The sequence below is a fragment of the Sinocyclocheilus rhinocerous genome, unplaced genomic scaffold, assembly GCF_001515625.1.
Source record: "Sinocyclocheilus rhinocerous isolate Xijiao unplaced genomic scaffold, SAMN03320098_v1.1 scaffold2032, whole genome shotgun sequence".
Classification (NCBI taxonomy): Eukaryota; Metazoa; Chordata; class Actinopteri; order Cypriniformes; family Cyprinidae; genus Sinocyclocheilus; species Sinocyclocheilus rhinocerous.
This window is the reverse complement of record NW_015634013.1, coordinates 637,908-659,852: the sequence shown is the minus strand read 5'-3', so window position 1 is coordinate 659,852 and position 21,945 is coordinate 637,908. Positions and strand designations below refer to the sequence as shown.

Genomic DNA, 21,945 nt, shown 5'->3' with positions numbered 1-21,945 from the left:
GTCATTCCCACTGCCTGAATGTTTGAGTAGCACTGAATAATTTAATTTAATTTAATTTAATTTAATTATATTTTATTTTATTTTTTTTTTTTTTATTATTTTTTTTATTATAATAATGTAATTTAAATAAAATAAATAAATTTGGTGCTATTAATGGCTCATTTTGTACAAAAGAATATTATTGGTGGCTTTCAGTGTACTTGATTTTTGCACGCATTCTGCATTCCCACTGCCTGAATGTTTGAACAGCACTAAAGAATTTTATTTTATTTTATTTTATTTTATTTTATTTCAATAATACATTAATAATAATGAAATAAACAAAATGCTATTAATAGCTTAATTTGCACAAATAAATTAGTTGTTGCTTTCAGTGCACTTGACTTCTGTGCATATTCTTCATTCCCACTGCGTGTGTATATTTTTATTCACAGGCATCGGACAAGTGTTCTATTTCTGGGAAAATGACAGTCTTACATGCACTGAGGTGAGTGGTACCATGCAGTTGCCCAGGTGAGAGAAAGAGATTGCTGGTCTCCTTCCCGCTAATTAACGTGCTGTGTCCTTATACATAGTGAATGAAATAAACAAAGTTCATCTCTGTGACTGGGACACCTGTAAGGGAAAATTATTACATAAAAACCCCTTTATGTTGGTGGTTCGGTGTGGGGTGTCTGCTGTAATGTGAGTTCTCAGTGTTCTTGGGACACAGTGAGTCACTGGTTTGGTTTCATTCAGAGTTGGATTAAAAATGCCTCCGCTTTGTTATTGAGGATTTTCAGTACTGTTTGGTGGGTATCTGCCTCTATTTACTTGGGCTAAATTCAGCAATACCTCTGCCCACACAACATTGCTGGGATTCATGAGGGAAGTTATTTTGAATACTAAGTTCTATATTGGTATTCTCCAGAATCATTAGCTTTTTCCCTCCTCACAGTACACTTTGTACTTTTCCAAGAGTGACAACTTGACCCAAGCAGGGTATATCTCTTGCCCCAGTGGGCAAAATAAGTTGGTTGTTTGTGCCATTGAGGAAAAGGGACTAAAATGATTCCCCGTGAGCCTGGTTGCCATGGACACAGAATTGCCTCGATCCAACAGGCAGAGAAGATAGACCAGATATTACAGGTTAGTGGAAGTAACTTCACTTGTGCTGTTTTTCAGTGTCTTGAGACAATAAATCACTGGGGTTGGACTGTAAAGATGGACCAGCAAATCTCTTTAAATCCTAAAATCATGGGTCTGTCCAGGAAGAACACTGAACAAAATGATTCATTGAATTTACTAAATGTTTTTAAGGTAAGTGGTTGCAATCAATTTATTTTAGCTACATTTAAATAAACAAATTTAGTTGACTAACTTTCAACATATATTTTTTAAATTAAATGTAGCTAAAATAAATTGTTTGCAACCACTTACCTTAAAAACAAATTAGTATCATTTTTTTCAGTGAACAATGTTCGAACACTCTGGTGACAGAGGGTCACGTTTTAGCAACCTTGAGCATCCAAGGCATAACTTAAATACAAAAACTGAATTATGATATGATCCCTTAGTAAATAATGGTTTTAATAGCAGTCACATATGTATAAAGTTAACGAATTTAATTCAGGAAGAAACAAACAGCTGTTTCATCAAACTTTTACGGTAAAAAAAAGAAGAAGCTAGCATTTGCCTGCCATCTAGTGTGAAGTGTTTGAAAATAATATGTATGTGATAATGAAGACAACAATAGGGAAAAATAAGATGAGGATATTAAATGGGAAATGTGGTGACATTGTGTACTATAACTTGTATAACATTCTTGACATTATATTGTAATTGAAAAAAGATATTAAAAATATTTAATATCCACAAGAGGGCGATATTTATCCGTTTGCCGGGAGCTTTTACTTGCTTCTATGCAGATGACTTCATATAAGAACATTTTGGAAACCTTTTTAGTAACTTTCATTACTAACATCAACAAGCATTACTTAACATTATATTATAATACTAGTTTGTGCATATTCACATAGGTAAACGTGTTAATTCATATACTTTATCATGTCACTTTTTTGTTTGATTCGTAGCATTGTATATTTAATAATGAATTATTAATGAAAATTATTATAAAGCAAAACATGAAGTAAACGCAATGGATTTAAAAGCTCTAACTGGAGGATTTTATTTATTTATTATTTATTTATTTAGTCCAAAAATATCAATCTGCTTATAACAAAGGGATATATAGATTAATTAAAAGTTAAATGACAAATTATATTAATTGAATTTGTCCTTGGCAATCACAAACGACGGCGATTAGTCTGAGCAGAAGAAATAAACAGGCTACCACGTGATATGCCGCATATGTTTTAGCAACAATAATTTAATTTAATTTAATTTGAATGAGAACTCCGAGAATGAGAAAGAAACTTTCACAGATGTTGAAAATACATAGTGAATAGTTTAATTAGATGATTATTGTTTTGGAATCATGCCTGACCAATTACCTGAACGACACGCCCTCTTTTTTTATATTCTTCCCACTAATTAAATTTCTGTGGAGGTATTATTTTATTGCATTGTTATCAATCTTTAATAGAACACTGAAGGCTCGTGCATGTAAAAATATAAGTTTTTACTGAGTTTTCTGTGGAGGTAATTAATGATGTTGGATGGTTTTGTGGTTGTGATTGGTTTAGCAGGCGCATGCGCACTTGGGCGCACAACTCCCAACTTAGTCCGAAAGTTCTGCCGCTGCTCTCTGAGGAGGAGTCGCGTTCAACTTCATTTGAAAACATTAATATGAGGGACGCTCGGAAATATCTGTTGATTTCGGACACAAACGTCTGCTGAAGGAAGTTTATCATTTCAAATAACGATAGGACTCTCATTACATTAGAAGGTAAGCCATTTACGATATTTGAAACAGCGATTAAACACTGATAATGTGCTTCATCTGTATAGCACCTGAGAGTCGTTTACGCGTTTTAAGATGGTCAGAATGATGTTTCTATGCTTGTTTTTTTTTTCTTCTGTTTACTCATTCTTTGTCTTTTTTCTTAACTATACTTTTAGACTTCAAAGATTTTAAATAAATGTTACATTTTATGAGTGCATTTGTACAAAATCCCTATTTTTTTTACTTTTATAACAGATTAACTAGAGATCTATGGTATTTTCGGGCATGAGCTACAGTAACTTTATTTCTTTTTTTAACTTGTGAATGTGTATTTTTGTTGGACAATATCACATTTATTTTCTTGTGAATTTGTGGAAGCTGAATTTGCTTGTGGGTGTGACTTTTGGTTGTGTGAATGAATCCTAAATCTGAAGTTGGTCGTTTGTGCACACAAAGTAAAAGGACCGTCTTAACCTGGTGCTGTAAAGGCTTTAAACCCGGAGCTGTAAGTATATCCTCTGTTTACTGTAACTTCCAGGGTGGAACTGTGGCCTTTCACAGTGGGAAAAGGTCAGCTATGACATCAGGGATTTTTTTTTTTAATTCTTCAAATATAAGACCCCAAATTGCTCCCATGCAGGCTTGAAGTGTGTGTCAGATGTTTCCTATCTTGTCCTCCACATGTTTCCTATCTTGTCCTCCGATGCCTTCATTGTATTCATTTGAGCAAACCACAGACAAGCTACAAAATGTCAGAATCAAAGCATTATCAGTGCAGCCATTTGTTTTTGAAATTTTAATGATGTTTACGTAACTTTGTTGTGATTGGGATAAAAAGGCAAAGCAATCATACGCCATGTGATCACATACAGTAAGTGCAGGGTTGAGTCACAGAAGCAAAGTGAATAAGAACACATTTTTGGACTGTCGATTTAAGGGCTTTACTGATGGGCCTGTGGGTGTACGTTAGACATAAATGGTTGGGAAACACTGATGTACGGGGAGTGATGTGTCTCTGGTCTTTATCGGCTGACAGCTCACTCCTCTTTAAGAGGAATGCTGCTCAAAAGCACTTTATCAAACCAAGTGATACGAGATATGCTTTTACTTTCATTCAGGAACTCAAAGCAAAGCAAAATTTTCTATGCAGAAATCTTAACTTGCACACTCCAACATACAGCCGAATGATTAGTAGTAGCGGATGGGACTTCGCCACTAGAAGCTTATTTAATGCCGAGGGCCACATATGTGTCAGATCTGTGTGTTTGTAGAGCGTATTGCTCAGTAGCACGATCCGTCTGAGGGATTGGGTGTATTTGGGACGAGGCTCAGCCTGGATAACGGCACGGGCAGTGGGTTGTTTTTCTTTCAGACTACCCCCACTCCATCCCCTATCTCCACATATGGCCAATGTCAGAGTATGTAAATAAATCAAAACGACTTCTACCTTTGTACTGGTAGGCCTGTCTGGGCACCAAGCCAGCTAGTCACGACCGTCCCTCCTACAGTGCTTTGGTTAACATCCCTTTAAGGCAATATGCGGTCTGCTGATTTATTGTATATTTACTAGTAAAACACTTGAATTAATTTGCACGAGGGTCTTGACAGTGCTTTGGCCTGAGGGCGGGATGTATGATATCTATGTTTGGAGGAAGTGCTGATTGTGAAGGTATGTGAGAGGGAGCACACATCTGGAGGAGTTTTTCAGGAATCTGGGAGAAGGGGGAGGTTCTCGATGAAGCTGGTCATTTGGGTCATGGAGGGATTGGTGCATGGTACACATAGGGCCTCTGGCTGAGACAAAATATACAGCCAATTAAGTCAACCCGACTGCTTTTTCCCCTCTTTCCGTATGGAAATGTAATTCCTCAGTCCATTTGCGACTGATTAAAATCTGTTGCGTTTACTACTGGAAAGTATTGTTCAAAAGTGTACTTGGAGCCAAAGATCACTCCACACTATCACGAGGGGCTCGCTTTTATCCATATGGTTTTCCGTCCAGGCTTCGTGAAATGGAAAATCAAAATATCCGTGAAAAGAACAGATCAGAGCTGGTTCTCATCAGAGTGGATGGAAACACAATATGTGTGTCATACTTGAGCTTAGTTTCTTTTGTTGGGTCAGAATATGAACGCAGAAAAGGTATAGAGCACATGAACATAATCATTGGTAAATATATATATAAGACCCCAAATTGCTCCCATGCAGATTATATGACACATAATCATATATGGTATGAAGGATCTGAGAGTCATATAATTGATTTCTGATTTCATAATCTTAAACTGGTCAAATTACATCCCTGATTAACTCTTCTGAAGTAAGCAAATATTCACTTTCAGACTTTCTACTTGCACTATTTGGAGAAACTGCCAGATATCCAGGGCTTCCCCATAGGAAGTGATGCAGGCAGCTGACTAAATACAGCTCCTTTTCCCTCCAGGGATGTGGAGAACGTTTTCTCTTTGCCAAAAGTAACTGGAAAACCTGTGGATTTCAAGCTGGGCGGACCTCCACTTTGGCCAGTGTTTCTACAGGTGGTAATGGATCTGAATGTCAGTTCAAATCCAGTAGATTGTAACTTATTTTAGCACTTTCATTCATCATTGAAGTTTCGGTGAGGATTTGGTTGATGTTTTGTGGTCAGCAGCTTGATGTGGTCATTGGGCTCTAAAACAGCTTTTATTTGCTTGGAACAAGCGATGTATACAAAGGACTCATTGACCCGACGAAATCTAATATCCATAAACAAAACCTTGGTCTGCTCCTCTTGCTACATAAAAACTGTGAAGTGATGTGGGCTGGTCTTGCCCTTTCTGCGGTCGTCGTTGATCAGATAAGGTCATAATTGAATAGGTTCATGTTAGAATGAGAATGTAGCTTGTTTCTGTGCTCTTTCTCTCTGGGTCGGTGGTAACTGGACAAACAAAGACCTCTGTGTTAGTTGTTGAGAGTTCCAGCTCTCTTGCAGTCTGTAACAAAATTAAGTCGGATACCCCACTGTTTTAGCTTGTAATTGTGACCAGCAGTGTAGTCCTATGTGTGATGAGTCAGTATGGCTTACTAGTTGTCCATCAAACAACTGATGTAGTTGTTTGTTTGTATTTTCCCTATTATTTTTTCTGTATTGTTTTAGTTTTGATATTTTTTTAGGTAGTTTGCATAGTAAAACTTTAAATTTGTGTTCATCCCCCTTTATAGCACCGCTGTGAAATCCATACACATTCAAAAGGGTGTCGGGGGGGGGGGATATCTTGAGACCAATGTATTCTGTTTTTACATCCATTGGCCTACAAGTTAAAGTATTCATAATGTGAACATTTATTAGAATTTGAAATATCATGGTTAAATTAGTAAATGCAATATAATACATTTTAAACAAAAAAAAATATTGTCTTTGACCTTCCTCCTACATCAGTGTTATTTTAGTATTATTTCTTAATATTTGTAGAATCTAAAGAAATTTAATATTTCTTTATATTTTATGAGCTTATTTTTAAATTTCCATTTTAGCATTTTTTCCCTTTTTGTTAGTTTTTTTTTATATTTAGTAAATCATTTTAATATTTAGCTTTAATTTATTTCAGCTTATTTCAGTTTAGTTGCTAAATTTTAATTTATTTCAGCTTTATTTGAATTATTGGAAATTATTTTAATAGTTTAATAGTTTATTTTTAGTTAACAGTAACAACACTGTCTTGCATACCTTAAGGATTGTGGTATGATTTTTTTGTAAACAAATTTGAGCTGCTGCTCATGCATGTTTTGACATGTGTTGTTAAGTGAGGTATAGCCGTCTATAAGATTTAATTTGCCTTGCTAATATAAATAAATTTTGAAATATTAATTCAGGGATCCAACCTGGTGGGTGGAGAAGGGAAGCTTCTGTCAAGATGTAGACCAGTGGCAGTAACTGGCTGGACATGAATCCTGTGGGACTTTGTTTTGAAGGTCTGGAATTCCAAGCATTCCAACGCACAGTGGAGAAAAATCCTGGGAGAATCATGCCATTATCCCACACATGAGTCCTCCCATTCTACATAGTGGGACAGAAACGCCTCATACTAGTGCCAGACAGGAGAGAGAACATCAGACAGATGGAAAGCAGGATTTAAAAAAAATATTTTTTAGAGCAATGTCCTTGCTTACCTTTACATGTTACATTTGCAGGTTTCAAGAAAGGTGATCATGATGTGCGATGCGAGTGAAATGTTGGCAGCTGCTCTGGAGCAGATGGATGGCATCATTGCAGGTACAACTAAATAATGAAAAATACTATGTACAAAAATTATTCATTATCATCTTTTCTTTGTTTATTTGTAGTTTTACACAGTCATCAACAGTGTAGTCATTTATTAAAAACAAAAGACACAAATTATTTGAAAGAATTTTTAGGGTCAATGCACATACGTAAACTTGCAAGGAGAATAAATCTGCACTGTGAGTGCTTCTGCAGATTTGTGAGAACTGAGAGTATGCGCAGTGAGCGACATTACAAGGCTTTTCCACTATTTCAGCACTGATGAAATCTAATGCTTATTCAGTATGCGACCACAATATTGTCCATCTCTGGGAACATCAGGGATGCATCAGAGAAAAATGAATGTCTTTGCTTGGAGCAAGAGTGAGTCTCTTGAAGGTTATGCTCTTCCATTCACTCTGTAATTACGGAAGTGTACGTCCCACTGTTTACATTATCTGACAATAAGCCACCCCGAGCAGTGTGGTCACAATCATCCAACCTGTGTTTTGTTTTGGAAAGTGCTGAAAGTAGCTACAGCAAAACATGCAGATTTAAAGTGAATTCACCCAAGAATTCAATTTAAAATAATTCATTTAAAATGAAATAATCATTTACTCACTCTCATTTTCTTTTCATTTTTAGGGAATACAACCACACAGTCACGGTCACACAGTTAAAAAAAAATGACACAAATATAACAATAGAAGTAGTCTATTCGATTTGTGCACTATATAGCAGTCTATTCATTCAATTGTACATGGAACCCAGTAATTTTGACTCATCCCAAAATTCCTTCACTGATCCTCATTCCTGCACTTGCCTCAGGTTCTAAGGCTATGAATTACACCAATGGCCTCTTTGATTGTCAGTCACCAACTTCACCATTCTTGGGCAGCCTTCGGGTGCTGCACCTCTTGGAGGACCTGAGGGCTGCGTTGGACTTGATGGATCCCGAGGAAAAGGAGAGTCTGCGCAGTCAGGTGTCTGAAACCACAGCTGAGGGTCTGATGGAGTGGCTACAAAGTCGACTGGTGGGTTTTCATCAGAAAACAATTGGTGGGCTAAAATAGGAAGCTTTAATAAAGTTTCTTTTAAAATAATATTTGCATTTTTGCTGAAGTTTTGTAAGCGGTTTGATGCAAAAATTACTATTACTAAGGAAAATATTATTGACTGTTTTTCATATAATGTATTTGTCTGTAAGTCTAACGTAAGATTTTCTCCCTTTGCGTTTTCCATCCTTAACTCCAGTCATGATTCATCTGGATTAAGCACATTTCAGCTCCCCGGCCCCTTTTTCCATATTTAACCTGAAGCATATTTGCTTTGTGAAATTTCCACTCCTGGGCAGCAAAACTTTCACATGCATCTCATATAGCAGAGTATCATCTGTATGAACCCCACATGACTCACTGATGGCAGCATGTGATTTTCTTTTTCAGGTCCCACTGGCGTTTGACTGAATATAGTCATTTCAGTTCATTTCACTGCATTTTGTTGCCTGTTCAGAGCCTTCTATTTCAAAAATGCAATATGTGTCACACCACACAACCAGTAAATCTGGTGTGTCTATTTGGAAATGTGTTTCCATGTATGTTTAATGTAGAATACAACTACATGTAACACTCTGAGGATTTGTTTATGTTTCCAGACCAATGGCCATGGATCTGCAGCAGGGGATTTGGTCTACCAGGAGCGACTCTCTCGCTTGGAAAGTGAAAAAGAATGTCTAGTGCTCCAGGTGAGTTGTAAAACCAAGTCGAGAGACTTTGTGGGTTGTGTGGGATTTTCTTGTCCGATTTGAAATTGTGTGCCTCTGCTTTCCTATTACCTTTCAGTTTGAATGCAGCAATTGTAGATTATAAATGTCACGCATCACACAACTCAATAAGTATCCACTCTGATCCCCCAGTTAAGTGTTCTGACAGACCAGGTGGAAGTTCAAGGAGAAAAAATAAGGGACCTAGACTCGAGCCTTGAGGAACACCACATGAAACTGAATGCTACAGAAGAGTTACTACAGCAGGTGTGTGATCTCTTTTATAGGCTTATGTCCAATAACAGAAGTGCACTGCATTTAAGACACATTGTTGTAAGAGTGGTCAGTATTAAAGGAATAGATATCCCAAAAATGTAAACCAATATGTAAATTGTGTGTAGGAGCTGCTTAGCAGAAGTGCTTTAGAGACGGAGAAACTGGAACTGCTGACCGAGGTATCAAGTCTGAAACTAAAGCTAGCTGCTGCAGAGGGGGATTGCAGAGAAAGTGAGGTAAGGAGCACATGTTTGCACCATCACCACTGTGAAATTTCATAGGGCACAGAGTCCCACAAGCCTAATAAATTGCAGTCTCCAGTCATTAATCAGAACCTTAAAAGTGCTCTGAATGCAGAACAGAATGAACTGTACTGACAATCTGAACATTTAATGATATTAAACCTGGCTATTATGGTTTGACCACCCTGTGGTTTCCATAGTGACATTCATTGCTGCTTAAGCCCCCAGCTTTATCCAGCAGAGGGTGAGAGCAAAACACAGGGTGCCAGAGCCATTTCCTGTTATAAAGCTTTTTTTGCCCCGTTTAAGTCCAGACTACACTGGACCCATTCAGCTTTCTCTCACTTGCATGAGCCCAAAGGGGAGTTTAAGTTTCAGAAACCAGAAATCCACAGTGGACCAAAAGAATGGGCTAGGTTTCCTCTGTGTTAGATGAAAATATAGATTTCATTTAAGTCTAACTTTAAGTTCTCAGTTTCAGTGTTTTTTTCCCACTTTGTTAGTGTCTTTGAGGTATTTTTTGGCCTACTCATCCAACAAAACTCAAAGCATTTAGCATTACAAGTCACAAAATTCTTCTTGACTCTTTGACTTCTAGATATCATGGTCTTTCTTCTTAGGGTCTTTATCACGATGTGAAATACATGCGCCTTCAGTTGACTTCTATGGAGGACGAGAGACAAGAGTATGAGAGTTGTCTTAACTCTTCCAAAGTACGAGTGCCTCATGGTCAGGTGATAATTACACAACATAAGATTAACAGCAGTGAAGTGTAACAGCAAGCACTTGTCTATGAATCACTTAACCACACAGAGAAATCCTTGTGTAGTTCACCCTAACCTTCATGACTAGCCACTGGAATGTGCCAAGCTAATTAACTTTATCCACATGCTCAAATCAGGACAAATTCACATAGCTGGACAGATTCATGAAAAATCATGTCTCTTACTCTTGATTTTTTTTTTCTTGATGTTTTGTTTCTTGCATACTTTGAAATGGCATTTCCCATTATTTTCTTGATAATGCTATATTAGTAGATAAGTAAATTTGAGCTAAGTAAATCTTGGGTCGGCACATGCTTATTTTTAGTTCTGGAATGTCCTGGGAGTGTTAATTGTGGTTTTTATTGTTTAGGAGGAGTTGATATCACTACAAAAGCAGTTGGAGGAGAGTGAACAGGCACTTAGAAGACTTCAGGACCAGGCCATGTCAGAAGCTCCAAACACAGAACGGTCACAAAGCAGAGAGAAAGGTACAATATGAACATTCTGCTCTATCAACAACATGCCAAAGTCAAATCTAATTTAAAATAATGTAGTAATGTACAGGAAGTAATTGACTGAAGGTGCATTGTGGATTACGTATGTAAATGTGAGATTTGATCTGGTTTATTCTAACTTGTGAGCTGTAAAAAAAAAATCAATTATCAATGTTTTTTTTATAATATCTGTTTATGTGTTTTTGTATTCACCATCATTGTTTATGCTGATTGGCATAAATATGGTGGATGAGTGGAAAACGTGACTAGTCGGAGACTTTTGGACTCCACTGTGAACACTATCTAAAGGGAGTCTCGCACAGACACATTATGCAGCTATTAAATCCACTCTTAAATGCATGACACAGGAACAAAAACATTTTTGCGTTATAAAGGAGAAACTATCCCAGCACACACCGTAAGCTCAAGAAAAAATGTGTTGGAATGTATGAGGTATATGAAGGTTTGTATTACACGTCTAGACACGCTTTTTGATTGATGGTGACCTGGTTTTGGCTGCAGACTCCCCTTCTCTTATAACTCTGGTTTGCTAGATGTGCTTGAATTGTCTCACAATATTTATTCTTGACTGCAAATCATCTTTACTTCCAAAATGACGAGTATGCAGATTCTGGGATGTTTATTTTAGTGATTCCAGAGACATAAAAATGTATCAAAGGCCCCAGTCTTGTTCTGAAATGTTTAGCTGTTGTATGCCATAAGATATTATTTCTGGAGTTGTTTTTGTGTGTTCAGACATGGAGGTGAAGAGAATGAGGAGTGCTGTTGAGTCTTTGAATGCAGCTAATGAAGATAAGGTAACCAATATGATGTCCTGCTATTTTGTTGTGACGATCACATCAACCACCTGCCAGCACACACATTATTTCACATACTTTGGTTTCTAATTAAACCATCTCCGTAATCTTTCTAATTAATCAGTCTTTGCCAAGATGTATACATGTAGAAGTAGATATTATATAGACAGTACCAGTCAAAAGGATTTTTTATATGATACTTTTATTCAGCAAGTGTGCATAAAATTGACCAAAAGCTTCCAAAAATGTTATTTCAAATAAAAGCTATTATTTTGGTGTAAACTTAATATTTTACATATTTTACAGTATTACTGTGTTTGTGTGTATATATTTAATTTATTAAATAATAATAATATTTTTATCAAAGTATAAAAATGTAATTTAATTATTAATTTGTATTTCATATGATAATCAATTTTACATAGTTTTAATCTGAATCTTTTTAGGATTTGAAGATAAAAGAGCTGCAGCAGTCTCTGATCCGTTTCAAGGGAGTGCAGGATATGGTGATGTCCGTGCAGGCATCAAAAGGTGAGATGTCCTTGGCACATTTTTATGTCGTCTTCTGTTTATTATTTCCTTTTGAGAAAAACGAATGCTCATATTGCAATGGCACACTATAAACAATTAAAAACAATATCTCCTTGACACAAAATTTAAACCTGTTGACTTTCAAAAATCTCTGAAAATAAGTATGTGAGCCTTTCTATTTCTATAAGTTCTGCTATAATGTAAAACCACTTATCTTTAGCAGTTCTCTACATTTACAAATAACTTGATTCCAGTAATATTTTAAATGACATTCATTGCTTAATCAGTACCGCTTGTGTCTGTTTTTCCTGATGTCTTTGACATTTAGGCAAAACAATATTTTGATCCCAAGAATATTTCCCAGAAAGCTTTTGTCTGCATCCCAGTCTAATAGCTTGGCTGATTTATCCTGTCTTATGACTTGTGCTGTTTTCCCAGACAAACCCAGGGACGAGGACACAAGAGAAGGGCAGTGTGACACCGAGATGGTCTCCACAGAGGAAACTGATGAAGTATGAAGGGTCTTACTCTCTCTCTCACACACACACACACACACAGTTTATGTACACAGGATGTTCCTCAGACTTCCTTTTAGACCCCCTCCTTGCAGTACTTTCATTGTGATGGTCTGACAGAATAACAATTTAACCATAACCTTTTTTTTGACGGGGAACGTCTCTGTTGTTTTTGTTTGGGAGCAGCATCCTGTGATTTCAGGTCATTTCAGACCGGTCACTGCCTGCTCCTCTTGTCCATTGAAATCTGACTCCTCAGGGAAGATACTTTTTCTCACTGCTGTTCTCTTGCATACTCGCATCCATCAGTGTTGTTGTTGTTGTTTCTCACACAGCCTCCGCTCATTCCGTGTTCAGCGCTGCTCCCTGAAGTGACCACACACAAACCTGCAGCTGAGACCACTGACAGGTCTGTTTGCCTACTGTACACTATTATTTAAACTGTTCATACAAAAGATATATTGACGTTCAAGCATTTCTCATGGTTGGGGAACAAAGTTGAGATTGAAAAAATAGATAAAACTGACTATATTCAAAGCTGTATTGATTTTCAGGCACTTTCCATGAATAGAGTACACAATGGGCTTAAAAATGTAACATTATTGTTTTATGAAATTAAGGTAAACATAAGAATTTTAAAATTAACAAATAAAAAAACTGATAAAATTCATCATATCTTCCATATCAGGGATTTGTGCTTTTATTGCTCATTTTTATTACAATTTATTATTACATTATTAAATTTGTGATCGTTTTGATTTCTTCCTTATGCTTTTTCAGTGTCTCTGAAGTACAGCAGCCTGAAAGGTCTCGTTTGACAAGCAATAATGAGGTACCGACTTAATCTATATGAGAAATTATTAATTCGATATGTTAATAAGATCCTGTAAAAAGGTTAGAGATTTGCATATGTAGGTTAAGGTTTCTGTCACCCCATGTTGGTTAAAAACTCTGCTTGCACACAGTAATGTCACTGTTCTCATGTAAGCACAATGGCTCCCCCTACAGCATTTCACATCACCCAAGCCAGCACACTTTACTAGTTCATTGTAAAATTAGATCAACATGAGCCTGACAAAAAGCTCTATTTATAATAAAACGACTTCATAGCTGCACTGGACACTTTTTATAAATGATGCTAATAACTAAGCATCTAATTCGTTTTTAATTAGAACTGTTTATACCCAATCATTTGGCAAAACAAAAACTGAAATATCTTAACCAAGAACTGCAACTTGCTTGTACAATTTTAGGATGAAACCAGTAAAAATGGAGGCTCTCCATCCATCTCCCCGACTCAGCCCAGCTCAGGGGGGAATGAGAGTTTTGGCTCTAAAAAAACACGTTCCTCTTTCGGACGTGGCTTTTTCAAGATCAGAGGCAACAAGATGACAAGCACCGCTCCCAATCTGAGTGAGTGAGGCCAAACACTTTCTGTAAAACATTTTGTATTTAAAAACTGCAAAAGTTTGACCTTAATGAACATATGAAATGAAGTATGCACATTTCTTGGCAGTTTTAATGCCTATTCCTATTAATGAATTATTGATTATATATTGGCTTGGCAGTTGAAGGAGAGCGTAAGGGGACTGAGCACTTGGATTTGGCCGGAGTGCAAACTCAGAAGCCAAAAGCATTAGAGACACACTCGCCTGAAGGAAAGAAGAAATCAAAGGGGATCATGAAGTTATTTGGAAGGTCTTTTTAATGTGTTTAATATATTCACAATAAACTCCAGTGTCTATTAAAATGAAGATATTGACTTTTATAATCCCTGCATCAGAATGAAGAGAAGTCAGTCCACCTCCGACGACCTGGACGATTCTCCAGAGTCAGCGTTTAGGAGAGGGGGAGTTCGAGCCACAGCGGGACCCAGACTGGGCTGGTCACGTGATCCGCAGCGAAGCAATAACAAGTACATACAGTTTGTTTGTTAAAAGTTTTTTCGTTTCATTTTATTCCATGCACATCAACATGTAATGTTGTAAATGTCACTGTCAGCGAGCTGGACAGCCCATTTTCACGCTGGAGTAAAGAGCAGGTGTGCGAGTGGCTGCAGAACCAGGGACTGGACTTGTATGTAAATCAAGCTCAGCAGTGGATCAGCTCTGGACAGACATTATTGAAGGCGTCTCAGCATGATTTGGAAAAGGTCACATTTTCAAATATGCATGCACATACTTTTATTTCTTAAGTTGTAAGGTTAGGTTATTGTGTGTGATGAATGACATTTCTGTCTCTGCTTCAGGACATGGGCATCAGGCATCCTCTACACAGAAAGAAACTGCAGCTGGCTCTTCAGTCGCTGGGCTCCGAGGAGGACGATGCCATGGGTAAACTGGACTACAACTGGGTTACTCGTAAGTAACAATCTGGGGGGTTTTTTTAACTAAAATGTTTAAAGGGATAGTTCACCCAAAAATGAAAATTCTGTCATTAATTACTCGCCCTCATGTTGTTCCAAACCCGCAAGTCCTTCGTTCATCTTCGGAACACAAATTTAGATTAGATTAGACTGACCCTGCATAGACGGCAACGTTCAAGTCACAAAAAAGGTAGTAAGGATGTTGTTAAAATAGATCATGTGACAACTGAGAGTCATGGTACTCTCCTGAACGTGTGGCGAATACTGACACGGAAGAGAAGAAATTATTGAATAAAGTTGTTATTTTTTGGTTTCTTTGGGCACAAAAAGTATTCTCGTAGCTTCATAATATTACTGTTGAACCACTGATGTCACATGGACTATTTTAACGATGTCCTTAATACCTTTCTGGGCCTTGAACGTGTCAGTTGCTTTGCTGTCTATGCAGGGTCAGAAAACTCTCGGATTTCATAAAAAAAATATCTTAATTTGTGTTCAGAGGATGAACGAAGGTCTTACAGGTTTGGAACGACATGAGGGCGAGTAATTAATGACAATTTAAATTTTTGGGTGAACTATCGCTTTAAGTCAGATGTCTGAATACGGTTGATTACAAATGTTATTTGCACCATTACCATTTTATTACAAAGTGCGAGTACCAATATTATTATTCTAATTATCTCAAAGGATGGCTGGATGACATCGGCCTACCTCAGTATAAATCTCAGTTTGATGAGGGCAGAGTGGATGGGCGCATGCTTCACTATATGACTGTGGTAGGTGTCAAATAAATAACTCTAAATATAATTACAATTTAAATATTACAATACCTTTTCTTTTAATATATATATATATATATAATATATATATATATATAATTAAAATGAAACTTATTCCTGTGATAGCAAAGCTACATTTTTAGCAGCCATTATTCTAGTCTTCAGAAATCATTCTAATATGCTGATATGGTGTTGGTAACGGTTTTTGCTGCTTAATTTTTTTGTGGAAAACACAATACTAAGGTTGACTTTTTCTGGATATCATTGGTTAGGATGACCTGTTGGGACTGAAAGTGGGCAGTGTGCTTCACCATCTCAGTATTAAGAGGGCCATTCAGGTGCTACGCATCAATTGCTATGACCCCAGCTGCCTCCGTCGCCGACCAACAGAGGTAGCACACCCTGCCGTTATACTACCACACTTAGCTCCATTCACTTTGAATACGACTTTGATTTTTGCTGTATTTTTTCTCCTTTGATTAGAATAATCCCACGCCAGCAGAAATCTGTCAATGGACCAATCACAGAGTGATGGAGTGGCTTCGTTCAGTGGATCTAGCAGAGTATGCACCCAACCTGAGAGGAAGTGGAGTCCACGGAGGCCTAATGGTATGTGCAATGGAGCAGAAGACATCAAAGTTTCTATTCAAGTTGTTTTTACTCATTTTTTTGTTATATGCGTTTCTCAGGTTTTAGAGCCTCGCTTCAATGTTGAGACAATGGCTCTGCTTCTTAACATCCCACCAAATAAAACTCTGTTGAGACGTCACCTTGCAACCAACTTGCATCTTCTGATTGGCTCAGAGGCACAAAGGCTGAAGCAGGAGTATCTCGAAAACCCAGATTACACCGTCCTGACAGCTACAGCCAAAGTTAAGGCAAGTAACTGTGTGTAAGGGTGCCTGTGGATCTTTGAATGCCACTTATATGTGGAATACAACTGTAAACAGCTGTTTATTAACTTAACAACAGCATGCTGATAAAGTTTTACCTGTCCTTTACCATCCTCTCCTCCTTTTAGCCAAGACGTCTGTCGTTTGGAAGTTTTGGGACATTGAGGCGGAAGCGACAGGAGGAGATGGAAGAGTATGTTTGCCCCATGGATGTGCAGATGCCTCAGAGCAGCAGTTTCAATAAAGGCCTTTGCGCATATGAGGACAGCTTGGATCAACTGGAGCAGGTATGGACAATTCCACTGACTAGGATGCCATGCAGCTAAAATTGTGAATCATATTTTAATTGCTAGTTTTTAATAAGTTTTCTGGTCATAGTTGGATATTATTGTTAGATTGTTTAAATGATGTTGTGCAGATGGAGGACTCTGAAGGCACAGTGCGACAGATTGGTGCATTCTCGGAAGGAATCAACAACCTGACTGTAAGACAACCACACAATATTCCAGCTGTACTGTATCTGCTGTGGTCTCTCTTGTTCTTACCTCAGTTCCTCATGTGTTCTCCAGAGCATGCTAAAAGAGGATGAGTTCTTCATGGAAGCATCATCCCATTCACCTGAAACCAGCACCATAGATGACAACTAAGATTGTTTGAACTTGACAATAAGTCTGTAGCTGTGAAATTTGAAAAGTTGAAAGTTACTGTGATTTTAGTATGAAAGCAATAAGCTCCACTCACAGTGAAACTCAAAAGAATTACACAGTAAATGCAATGGTATATTAATTCAATGAAATGCTATTTATTCGTTTAGGATCTGCAGTATATACAGTAACTGAAACAGTATTTATAAGTGTTTGCACCAAGCTAAAAACCAAAGATGACAAATCAAAACGGCAGTTAGTTCTTAATGATTTTTATTGTCTTTCTTTTATACTCTAGGCTATATTCCTATGTGACCGTTTGATGCATGTTTTCATCCTTTTCTAGTTGGACGTTTACATAATTTTATTGGGAGGGAAAATTGTTAATTTTGCCTGCAAAATCTTGATATTGTTATACTATAACCATATCAGTGAATACCATGTACTACTATGTACTGTTTTATGCATGTGTAAGTCAAAGAAATTCAATTAAACCTTTTTTTTCCCCCCAGATCCAATCTCTATTTTTAGACTGTTTATTTGTTTGTCTTGGGTTTGTTCAAATGGGAGATTATCATCTATGAATCTATAAACAATGGCTAATGCAGCTGCTCACCATCATGCAAAGTGATTCATGTTCATGAAACTGACAAAGCTTAAAAAAATGCATTACAAAAAAACTAGTGAAACCAGTTTCACAACATACTAGAAGAAATAATGACGCAACAACAAGAAGAAAATCTCATAGTCTTTCCATAGTTTCCATGTGAAAGGCAGAAAACTTTGAAAAACAAAAGTTTCAGGCTAAACGCTCTACACATGTCACAACAAGCGTCATGCTGTCACCCAGCGGATGGAAAACCACTCCAGTTTCTACAGTTCCAGCAGGCTCAGTCATCTACTCCCTCCTGTGGTCAACAAATGTATCGGCATTCATGAATTAAAATGACAAGGTTGACAATCCTAGATTTAAATTTCATGTATTTTACAACAAATCAAATATTTTGTCACGAGTTTAGCTAAATGCATGTGATCAGCTCTCAGTTGATGAAGTAAAACTGATTAAATGTTGTTGAACTCAAAAGCACATTGTCAAAGTGTAAACATAAAATACAGAAAAAAAAGGACTTCCAAGATTCTTTAATTTAGGTAAAAGACTGTATTTGTTTTTATTTAGTTAAATGAATGTGTACCATGTCTGTTCACAGTTAAACAATGAGATGCTGAAACTATTATCCATGCTTTTATAACCTCCAGATTGGATTACTGTAACTCCTTATATAGCGGCTTACCTGCCAAAGTTATTAATCGCCTCCAAATGGTACAAAACTCTGTTGTTCGAGCCCTTACATTTAACAAAAAATCTGCACATATCACTCCCATCCTTCACCAACTTCACTGGCTTCCTGTGGCCAAACGTATTCAGTTCAAACTCAGTTTTAATTTATAAGGCCAGTCACAGCCTCGCACCTCAATACCTAGCTGAGTTAGTGCAACCATACATTCCTGCACGGACTCTCAGATCTAGCAATGATAACTTGCTTGTTGTGCCCAAGTATAAACTCTCTACGGTGGGTGGTAGGGATTTCTGTATTATAGGCCCTAAGCGATGGAATAAACTGCCCCATAATATTCGTGCTGCCTCCTCTCTCCAGACCTTTAAGTCTCAACTTAAAACTTATCTATTCACTTTGTTCTCTAAATAACTCATTTATCTCTCTGCTTCTCAATTTCTATAAAAATAAAACATATTATTATTATAATGATTTTTGTTGTCTCTGTGTTTTTTTAAGGACTCAAGCAGCATTTATTTGAATGCTTGATTGGTTAAGCGGAATTAAAACGGATTCTCCAGCTCCCCTTGAGGAGCATCTGGATAGTGAGAGCTTCCCAATCCACATCCTGCTCTGAGTCTCTATCTGAACTCTGGATGTGTGATGAGGTAATGGATGGAAGAGGGCGACAGTGAGGAGGCAAATATATCCATCGCCCGGATGAGTGAGGAACAAGCTGGAAAGTGAGCCTAACTAATCTACATAGAAAGACAAAGACAAGCGTCACTTTAAATACAGGTTAAACCATGGCCCACTGACTGGTCAGAGGGACTGATCATAAATACACCTGAACAAATCCGGCATAAAAATGACAGTTGACATATTATGTAATCTCTAAAATCTCTCCCTCGTGAGCCACTTTCCAGAGTTTAGCTCCAACCTGATTCAAAACACCTGAAGCAGCTAATCAATGTCTGTAGGATCACTCGACACAGGCAGACAGTTTCTAATTAAAATAAATAAATAAAATATATTTAAATAAGCAGATTATGTTTTTGCATGTTACGAGTTTGTTTATCAGTTTGATTTTGAATAAAGTTCTTAATGACAATTATGAATGTTTGTACATTTGGTTCTGACATCTGACAGACTTTATGGTTTGTTAAAAAATTGCTTGAATAAATTGCCCACAGCAGCTTATTTAATGCAATACAATATAATACAATACATATCATCTTCCCCTGTAAAATTAAATAACAAACACAGCCCACTGGATATGTCTTTCCTGATATAAGGCTCAAACTCAGAATGATTTAATCAAACTGAGATGAGTGGTGATGAAACATAAATAATAAAATTAATTAATTAAATACATTAAAAATTAAATAAATAAAATCCTGTCCAAAACACCTGTCACCTTGACAAACTCCATGGCTCAGAAGATAACGCGCTGGGTTTTGAATGCGGAGATCTGAGTTCAAATCCCACTGTAACATGTATTTAATTGTTGCAGTAATCAAAGCTGTAGCTAAATTTATTGGCTCAAATATGTAATGAAGAATGCAAAACTTTACAAAAACTCTGTGCCTCAGCACATAGTGATATATTTCTCATATTGTGTGATTCATATCCTACAATTATACTGATGTGATAATTGCTTTTCATCATATTAAACAAAGCTCTTGATAAAACCCTGTCAAGAGTGACCACAGACTCAGTGGTGCAGGGAGTAAAATCTTTGTGTATTAATCCTGGATTCCTGAGTTCATATCCCACCGTTGCTGAAATATTTTGTCATATAAAACAAAACTCTCAATAACACCCCATCCAAAATAAAACTCCACAGACTCAATGGCACAAAAGATCACTCTTTGCATTTCTGTCTTAGAATCCTGAGTTCAAATCCCACATTCGTTAAAGTTTTTCGTCATATAAAACAAAGCTATCAATAAAATCCCATCCAAAATATTCAAGAAGTCTGCAGACTCGGTGGTGCAGAAGATAATTCTTTGCTTCTTAATCTTTGGGTCATGAGTTCAAATCCCACAATTGCTGAAATTTTCCATCATATAAAACAAAACTCTCAATAACACCCCATCCAAAATAAAACTCCACAGACTCAGTGGCACAAAAGATCACTCTTTGCATTTCTGTCTTAGAGACCTGAGTTCAAATCCCACTTTAATGTGTTTAATTGTTGCTGCAACGTAGCTACATTTATTTATTTATTTTATTAACATTTAAAACTTGTGGATCAGTGCATAGTGATATGTTTCTAAAATTGTGTGGTTTATATCCCACAATTGTATTGATGTAATTGCTTTTCATCATATAAAACGTCATCATATAAAACAGAGCTCTCCAAAAATCAGCACATCTCTGCAGACTGAGTAGCTTAGATGATTAAGCGTTGTGTTTTAATCATGGAGGTCTGAGTTCAAATCCCACTTTTGCTTATGTTCAATTATTAATGATGCTGTTGTTCAACTAAACATAAAAAGACCAACTTCTTAACATCACAAACTCTGTGGCTCAGTGGATGAGTGCTTGACTTTCATTGATAAAAGTCAGGGTTCAAGTCCCACAAATAATATTGTTCTTCATTATTTCAATTTTTTTTTTATTAAAATCACATCCAAAACACCAAACAACTCTTGAGACTCAGTGGCTCAGTAGATAAAGTGTTAAACTTGCATCTTGGAGACTTGAGTTCAAATCCCACTATTGCTTATGTTAAATTATTAATGATGCTGTTGTTAAACAAAACTTCAAAAAAGACCAATGTGTGGCTCAGTGGTTGAGTGTTAACCCATCATTCACAAAAGCCTGGGTTCAAACCCCACACTTACTGTTGTTCTGCACTATTTCAAACAAAATTAATATTATAATCACATCCAAAACACTAAATAACTCTGGAGACTTGGTGGCTCAGTAGATAAAGCATTGGGCTTTCATCTTGGAGACCTGAGTTCAAATCCCACTATTGCTTATGTTAAATTGCTGTCATTAAATCCAACAAAGTGCTCCAAACAACAGTTCTCAGCGTGAAAGCTACGATGGCATTAGTGGCTAAATACACATTGGTTGCGGACAAGGTTACGGTAGAGGCATGGGTTCAAATCCCACCTTGGTGTGTGGGGCTCACACCAAAGACAGAAAGAAAGCTGTGGCAACAGCAAAGTACCTGGGGCGGTACGTCTGGGGTGGCAAACGCAGAGACCGAAGACTCAGAACGAGACCGAGACGAACAAACAGACCGGCTACACAGCCACATGAAACACGGACCTGAAACAAACTGGTTGCGGAGCCACAAGAAACACGGACTAACTGAATAAAGTACCTGGGGCGGTACAAGAGAGGAATGTAGAGCGCGAGGTGCAGGCGTAGGTCCGAGAGAGACAGGTGGGCTGGAGCAAGGGGGGAAAAAAAAAAGTTCTTTTTTTTTTTTTTTAAAACCAAAAAAA

The 21,945-nt window shown here is 37.2% G+C and overlaps 1 protein-coding gene across 4 annotated transcripts; it reads left to right on the top strand.

The window, feature by feature from the left end:
- The first annotated feature begins 2,697 nt into the window (after window positions 1-2,697).
- LOC107745009 (liprin-beta-1-like) lies at window positions 2,698-17,459 on the top strand. 4 transcript variants are annotated; one of them, XM_016558845.1, is made up of 25 exons: window positions 2,698-2,887; window positions 7,055-7,136; window positions 7,953-8,158; window positions 8,779-8,868; window positions 9,040-9,153; window positions 9,288-9,398; window positions 10,025-10,117; window positions 10,539-10,656; window positions 11,419-11,480; window positions 11,927-12,011; window positions 12,450-12,523; window positions 12,862-12,935; window positions 13,307-13,358; window positions 13,780-13,939; window positions 14,086-14,224; window positions 14,310-14,441; window positions 14,528-14,678; window positions 14,775-14,886; window positions 15,579-15,667; window positions 15,943-16,062; window positions 16,154-16,279; window positions 16,360-16,548; window positions 16,692-16,850; window positions 16,982-17,047; window positions 17,133-17,459. In XM_016558845.1, exons 2-25 carry the CDS (start codon window positions 7,073-7,075, stop codon window positions 17,208-17,210), a joined length of 2,664 nt encoding a protein of 887 aa, XP_016414331.1. In that variant the 5' UTR covers window positions 2,698-2,887; window positions 7,055-7,072; the 3' UTR covers window positions 17,211-17,459. The 4 variants fall into 4 exon arrangements, with proteins under 4 accessions (XP_016414331.1, XP_016414332.1, XP_016414329.1 ...); XM_016558846.1 differs by having other exon boundaries at window positions 2,699-2,887; window positions 14,095-14,224; XM_016558843.1 differs by having other exon boundaries at window positions 2,699-2,887; window positions 10,025-10,138.
- Window positions 17,460-21,945: the final 4,486 nt, after the last annotated feature.